Source organism: Portunus trituberculatus, chromosome 43, assembly GCF_017591435.1.
Source record: "Portunus trituberculatus isolate SZX2019 chromosome 43, ASM1759143v1, whole genome shotgun sequence".
Taxonomy (NCBI): Eukaryota; Metazoa; Arthropoda; class Malacostraca; order Decapoda; family Portunidae; genus Portunus; species Portunus trituberculatus.
In genome coordinates this window covers 1,405,580-1,413,499 of record NC_059297.1, presented here as the reverse complement: position 1 = coordinate 1,413,499, position 7,920 = coordinate 1,405,580, and the positions used below count along the sequence as shown (strand labels likewise).

Sequence of the window (7,920 nt, the reverse complement as noted above, 5' to 3'; positions counted from 1 at the left end):
AGAAAAACAAAGGGCCACCAGGGCCCATCTAGGTTATCCTGTATCAGTCGCACAGCGACCTCGTCATCAGTACTTAAAGATACACTTACAAGTACACAATACATTATATACTAATTCTAAATATTTGGCCCATTAACAGGGCTAAGTCATGTAGCAAATTCCTCTACAATCTGTGATCCCCATACATGTGGATCATGTCTTGTTTAACTATAGTAAGTTTCTTATAAAAACTATCATGCAGCGCTATACATAATCATAAATCTAATAAATTTAAGTGCTTATCTAATCTGTTTTTAAACATTGTCAAACTAGTGCTATTTACAACCCTCTCTGGCAATGCATTCCAGAAGTCTACCACCCTATGACTAAAGAAATATTTTCTTATATCTAACCTGCAGCCTTGCTTTCTAATCTTCCTGCCATGATTTCTAGTCCTACTTTTTTTTTTTTTTTTTTTACCATGTGGGCTTTTCACGCCTCTAAGGTAAAGAAAGATCTCACATCTATGTAAAAGATCTCACATCTATGTATATATAACAAAAGTCAACAAAATTTAGAAAAGCTTCATATGGGAGCATTGGATGAACAACACAAGAATCCAAACAAGAGAGAGAACTACGTAATAAATCTACAACAACAACAACAACAACAACAACAACAATAACAAATAGTGATCCACAAAACCAAAAAGGCTACACAAGACAAACAAAAAATAATAATGAAAAAATGAAATAAATGAAAAATAAGAAACTCTGAAATATGAGCCACTGCAAAACTAAGACTCAGAGAAGATTCGAACTAACCGTACCGAACAGAAACAGTGAAACCTCTCAATCAGCTGCGTCGAGGTTGTCACTTTACGGAGTCTTTATTTCTCTGTTTCCCGTGAGCCTTGAGGAAGCTGGACTGAAGAGGATCACACCAGACAATCGGGTATCTCAGAGTGTGTATCAAGGAGTACCACGGCCGCGTTTAACCATGAAGAGGAGCAGCTGAGGCGCCTTGTTAACTGTACCGAAGTTGGCGAGTCCGTCACGGCATGCTGAGGCTGGTGGGTGCTTGTTTTTGTTGTCTATCTTGCTGTATCTGCAGACCACCTGAACTGTATGTCTAAAGGGAGCAAAAGGTTAGGTACAATAGTCGAGCTAGTTAATAGGTCGCTGTAACAAAAGGTGGTGTCACTTATAAATGCTGGAAAGGGAAGGATGGGCTGGGATGAGAGAGCTAAAACGTGCACCACCTAACTGAATGGAGTGTCAGACCAGCCTTGTGTGTTGACTGTTGACCTCTTAGTGGTTGAAGCCCGTAATCCCGTATATTGTGTTGGTGGTATATCAACGTTGCAAATAGCCTCATTTATTGTTTTTAGATTATCATGGGGTGGGAGGGGTAGCCAAGACCGGCACCACCCAACTGAACGGAGTGTCAGACCAGCCTTTAGTGACTGAAACTCTTAAATCACGTGTACTGTGTCAGTGCTACATCAGTACTGCAAGCCGCCCCATTTATTGCTATTAGATTATCATATTGTAATGTGCTTTTTCATGTGTAATGTAAAGGTAAACTGAAAGCCACAAGGATAATATAGAAATAACCTTAGCTTACTAATTTCTAGATACTATTTATTTCTGCCCTTTTAAATTTTGGTCTGTGTACATAATGGAAGGATCTCAGCAGTGAAACTACCAAACTGAATTAAGCTAAACCCAACCTAACCTTCAGGTGAATATGGTTATGTTGCTTTGATGTTGTGTTTAATTGATGTAATCCCTTCTCTTGGTATCAGAGTGTCATATTTTGTTATTTTCTATGTATGTTATGAAGAGGTTGAGTGTCTACGTGTGTGTGTGTGTGTGTGTGTGTGTGTGTGTGTGTGTGTGTGTGTGTGTGTACATTAGATCTGAGCCCTTAAGTTTTGTTTTCTTTCTCTTCTTATTTTTTTAATCTCTCCTCTTTTATACAAAATTTATTATCACCTCAATGAAATTCTCTCTCTCTCTCTCTCTCTCTCTCTCTCTCTCTCTCTCTCTCTCTCTCTCTCTCTCTCTCTCTCTCTCTCTCTCTCTAGATATTTATTTTACTCTTCCTCATCTGTCATATTTTTTTTCACAATTACCTTACTGTTTGCATGTAACTTCATGATTTTTTTTTAGGAATTTCATAAATTTCTGCTTGGGTTCCTCTCTTGTCACATCATTCAAATTCTTTAAGATACTGTGCTATTTCCTCTTAAAGTATAGAATTAAAAAGATATCATGAGATCATGATATCATTATATCAGAGACTTTTCATTTATAAAAAAAATACTAAAACAGGAACACAGTTCGACACTTACCAAAACAAAAATAAAGAAATGTTTCCTTTTTCAGTTATTTTACTCCAATATATCTTAAAGCAGCACAAAATTAACTTCACTTGAATGAACATCCCATATATATATATATATATATATATATATATATATATATATATATATATATATATATATATATATATATATATATCACATTTACTCTTTATATCCCTCCATTCCCTTTTAATAAAGCTGAAATCTGTATTACCTTTAATAAATCTTGAGGATCTCTTAAGAGTCCCAGCATCAGTAACAGTACCTACATCACTCAGTTGTAATAATATGCATAATTTCCCTCCTGATCTTGGTCATTCACAGTGTGTGCATGATATGATATATTCTTTTGTTTCCCTGAATGAATTCTTCCATGTTCTTCCATTGAAATTCATGTCTAGTCTGTTATCAATGATCTATGTAGTACCTTTCCATTTTTTCCAAGAGCCATTAGTCGTCCTCACTAGCCTACCATTGAAGTACTGCTGTAGAAACTCAGCAACATCTCCTGACATGAAATATTTTTTGTGTGTCTCCTAAATATTTAAGCTTTCTTGCATTACAACTGTCTCCAGCTTTTCTGTCGTGTTTGGTAGGATGGCTTCTTTTCAGTTTCATGCAAAGACTTTTCTACCTTTGTAATTCATATCCTCTTTCATTCTACAAATTCATGCACTGCCTTTCTTTCTCAATATAACATCCAAAGCTCCCTCAATCTCTCCTCTTTAGTTCCACTCTCATCCTTTTATGGTGTCTATGTTGCACAGGATACAAGTGGTCTACTTCACCAGACAGCTGGGAATCATACTAGATAATTGTGACCATAGCAAGTCTTGTCTCTGAGATGCACATTCCAGTAATAATATTAGTATTTACCAGAACTCAGTGGTTTCCAGACCTCCCAAACTTAACAATGGCATAACTGTATCTTTAATGAATTTCTTACAGTTCTGACTCTCTCTCTCTCTCTCTCTCTCTCTCTCTCTCTCTCTCTCTCTCTCTCTCTCTCTCTCTCTCTCTCTCTCTCTCTCTCTCTGCAGATATTTCTTGCTGATCTTACTAAGAAAATTAACTGATTGTATTTTGCTTTTGTGTCTTCCTTTTGCAATAACTTAAATTACTTGAACTTTTAGTTTTGAGAGATTATTTTTATTTCATTCTTTGTTAATTATTTTCTTTGTGTGTGTGTGTGTGTGTGTGTGTGTGTGTGTGTGTGTGTGTGTGTGTGTGTGTGTTTGTTTCAGTACATTTACATTTGCCTTTTTTGTGTTTGAGTTTCCAGTTACCATCTTTGTTTATTATGTTTTCATTGTGTGAAAGTTATATTTTTTTTGTCTTATCACCTTTTTTAGATCATTCATCACCATCTGCAGCTCTTCATTTATTTATTTGCTACGCCTTCACTAATTCCCTTAAAGGTCCTAATCCTTGCTTTAACTTTCAGCGCAGAAAATGTTGCCATCTAAAAAGTATTTCTTATGATTATTGGGGAGAAATGTTTGTAAGTTCAAAGTTGTATTCACTTAAGCATGTGATCTTAGTATATACTGGCTTTCTTCTTCCAGCTTATTATCTCCTCAAGATGTTCAGGGATGCATAAGAGATGAAGAACTGGTCTGTCGTGTGTGGTTGCAAACTCTGGATTAACCGAGGTACTACAGGCAGTCTGATGTTTGTCTTTACTGTGTTGGTGCTTCTTCATTTGTGACCTTTATTTCTTAGTTTGGTTGATATCTGAGGTGTTCTTAGTCCAGTCATGTAAAAAATAGGGAACCTCACAGTCTGTTGATCACTTTCTGACTAACTTTGCAACATGGGCAGGCTCAGAATCTTGTATTAATATTTCTGCATTAGTTTAGTGTAGAGAATCACATAACACACCAAACAAGCTCTAAATGATAACTCTAGTACACTTTTTATCATTAGCTGACAATATTCATAAACGTCTTGAAATTTGAGATTTGACTTTGTCTGTCTCTGTTTATAGCAGTGTAGTGAACCAGACATTATTGACATGACTCAAGGTGTGGCTCATACTAACTTGAATTGAGTTGTAGTTTCTTCTTATACAAGTTGATTAAATTGTATTGTAAGAAAATAATTAGAAGTGTGATATCACTGACAGCACAAAATAAATGATTAAGTCAGGAACATGTTGAATCTGTTCACCACATTGTATTTTTTGTGTAGATTTTAGTCATTATATTAGTTACGGGGCTTTTTTTATTTATTTTTTTATTCATACTATGTGGGCTTTTCACAGGAATTTATGGGGGTACTTTTTGAGGTACCTCCTATCTCAAAGCCCACCCACTAGGAAACCATTGCCCCGAGTGAGGAAGCCCAACCTACACTCGGACTGTGGACAGGATTCGAACCCGTGCACTTGGAGACCCCTCGGATTCCAAAGCATGCATGGTTCCACTGTACCACGGTGGAGAGCAGTGTGGAAGGTTTTGCTCCACCTTTTCCTGCATCAAGACACATTTTGTGGTTTGTGCTGGTATACTCGTATTTGAAAAAATAAATAAATGAAAATAAATGAATGAATAAATAGAATAAAATTAAAATAAATAAGAAATTCAATTTCCACTTGGAGTGGTGATTGTGAGTGGCTTCTAGGAACCCTAATCAATATTGTTTCACATGATAACTTATAACAGAATTTGCATTTTGTGCTGTGCTAGAATGTTACCAGTAATGTTAGTTACACTGTAGTGTATTTATAGGAATGGATCTGTGTTCAGAATAACAAAAAGTTAGTGGTTTACTGCAGAGAAGAGGGCTCACCAAGGGCAAAGTGAAGCTATGTACTTTAGCCTGCTGGTTTAGGTGTTACAGTGGATTTACATAATAGAGGTAGGTAAATGTTATCACATTACATATAGTCTCTTCAAATGCTATATATTTATAAGGCTATATGCTTATAAGGAAAAGTATTGAAGGAACTATTTCTTTAATAGAACATGGCCTCATAATATAAAGTTTTATTTAAATGTTTCATCATGATGATAAGTAGGAACTATGCATCAGATGTGATAGATACCAGAACTTAAACCTACAAACTTTTTAATAGAAAAAATTATATAAAAAACATTTCCTTAAAAGAATAAATTAAGGTAATGTGTGTAAAGTATTTCTGGCTGTTGGCAGCTATGGGTGGTGTAGTGGCAGCTGAGGGTCTTGGTGGAGAGACAAAGAGAAGGCAGAATCCCAAGGTAGTACTTGCTCAACACCGGGAGCCACTGTCTCATACTCATGGCGGAATCGTGACAACAGTGATAAATCAGGCATGTGCGGATGTTGCAAGTTGGCCGTCAAAGCAGCTCCAGCAGTGCCTTCTGGTAATGTGGGTGTTTTGATTTTGGTTTTTGGTGTTTGAGTAGCAGGCAGAGGTGTGTCAGCTCCCTCTAACATTATTTCATTCTCTGCTGTGGGTATGTCAGTTGTTGTTAAACCTACTTCAGGAACTGTCTGTACTGGATGTGGATTTGTTTTGAATGTCAATGAGGCACTTTCACTCTCTGATAGAATTTTATCCTGAATTGGAGATGTGCTTTGATTAGAGTCTGTATGAGGCCTTAAGCTATTTTGGTCTGAAGTTGGTGATGTGTGAGACTCAGTTGGTAGCACTTTGGGCACAGCAAGCATTGTGGTCGATGCAACAGGGAGTGGCTCGGGTCCAGCAGACAGCACCTCAGTGCCAATAGAAAGTGCTTTAGCATCATCAGACATTGCCCCTGGTCTAGCAGGCAGTGCCTCATGTCCAACAGACAAAACCTTGGGTTGAACAGGCAGTATCTCAGGCCCAGTGGATAGAGCTTCATGTCCAGCAGACAGCACCTGGCCTCCATCAGGCAGTATCTCGGGCCCATCAGCCACTGTCTCATGTCTGAGAAGTGGTGCCTTTGATCTAGCAGACAATGATGCCGGCTCTACAGACGGTGCTTCAGGTCCAACAGACCATGCCTTAAGTGCTGCAGGTACTGTCTCTGCCTCTGGCACAGCAGACAGTGCCTCTGGCACAACAGATAGTGCCTCAGGTTTAAAAAACAGTGCCTCTGGTCCAATAGATAGTGCCACTATTCCAGCAGACAGTGCCTCAGGTCCATCAGACAGTGTTTCTGCCTCTGGCCCAGCAGACAGTGCCTCAGGTCCAACAAAAAGTGCCTCTGGTCCAACAGACAGTGCCTCTCTCCCAGCAGACAGTGTCTCAGGTCCAATAGACAGTGCTTCTGGCCCAGCAGACAGTGTCTCAGGCCCAGCAGACAGTGCTTCTGGCCCAGTAGACAGTGGCTCAGGTCCAACAGACTGTGCCTTTGCCTCTGGCCCAGCAGACAGTGCCTCTGGCCCAGCAGACAGTGCCTCTGGTCCAACAAACAGTGGCTCTAGCCCAAGAGACAGTGTCTCAGGTCCAACAGACAGTGCCTCTGCTTCTGGCCCAGCAGACAGTGCTTCAGGTCCAGCAGAAAGTGCTTCAGGTTCAGCAGACAGTGCCTCAGGTCCAACAAACAGTGCCTCAGGTCCAACAAACAGTGCCTCTGTTCCAGCAGACAGTGCCTCTGGCCCAAGAGACAGTGCATCTGGTCCAACAGACAGTGCCTGTGGTCCAACAGACAGTGCCTGTGGTCCAACAGACAGTACCTCTGACCCAACAGACAGTGCCTCTGACCCAACAGACAGTGCCTCTGGCCCAACAGACAGTGCCTCAGGTCCAGCAGACAGTGCCTCAGGTCCAGCAGACAGTGTCTCACGTCCAGGAGACAGTGCTTCTGGCCCAACAGACAGTGTCTCAGGTCCAGCAGACGGTGCCTCTAGTCTAGCAGACAGTGCCTCAGGTCCAGCAGACAGTGCCTCTGGCCCAAAAGACAGTGCCTCAGGTCCAGGAGACAGTGCTTCTGGCCCAGCAGACAGTGCCTCAGGTCCAGCAGACAGTGCCTCTGGCCCAAACGACAGTGCCTCAGGTCCAGCAGACAGTGCCTCAGATCCAGCAGACAGTGCCTCAGGTCCAGCAGACAGTGCCTCTGGTCCAGCAGACAGTGCCTCTGGTCCAACAGACAGTGCCTCTGGTCCAGCAGACAATGCCCCAGGCCCAATAGACAGTGGCTCAGCTCTAATGAACATTGCCTTCGGTTTTTCAAGCAGTGCCTCAGAACGAAGAGACTTTGCCTCGTGGCCAAGAGGCAGTGCATCAGTACCAACAAACAATGCTTCGTGGGCAACAGCTGGTGTCTCGGAGTCAAAAGACATTGGCATGAGCCCAACAGACAGCGTCGGAGATCCAACAGGGAATGTCTCAAGCTCAGCAGGCAGCATGTTGTGTGTAGGAGAAAGCACCACAGGCTCAATGGAATGCACCTGTCGATCAGCTGACAGCCTCTGGAGTGTGTCTGTGGGTCCAGCAGGCAAGTTTTTGGCTCCAACAGACTGCAACTCTGATCCTCAGGTCTGATTATCTCATGTCCAACAGACAACACTCTGGACTCAGCAGGCAGCATCTCATGACCTTCAGACAGCACCTCATCTCCAACAGACAACATCTCAGCTCCATCAGGTGCCACACTGGGTTCAAC

General features: G+C 41.1%; 1 protein-coding gene across 4 annotated transcripts in view; it reads left to right on the top strand.

Annotated features, from left to right (window-relative positions):
• The first annotated feature begins 830 nt into the window (after window positions 1-830).
• LOC123518124 (zonadhesin-like) overlaps window positions 831-7,920 on the top strand; it is a 58,967-nt gene continuing 51,877 nt past the window's right edge. Inside the window, exons 1-2 of one of the 4 annotated variants that reach the window (XM_045278758.1) lie at window positions 831-1,051; window positions 3,913-3,999. Coding sequence is in view for 3 of the 4 variants with exons in the window: in XM_045278762.1 (XP_045134697.1) it covers window positions 5,503-5,691 (189 nt within the window). In the remaining variant the exon portion in view is untranslated. Of the gene's footprint in view, window positions 1,052-3,912; window positions 4,000-4,747; window positions 4,841-5,501; window positions 5,692-7,920 lie in introns of those variants that run through there. The other 3 variants (XM_045278756.1, XM_045278755.1, XM_045278762.1) reach the window with 3 other exon arrangements.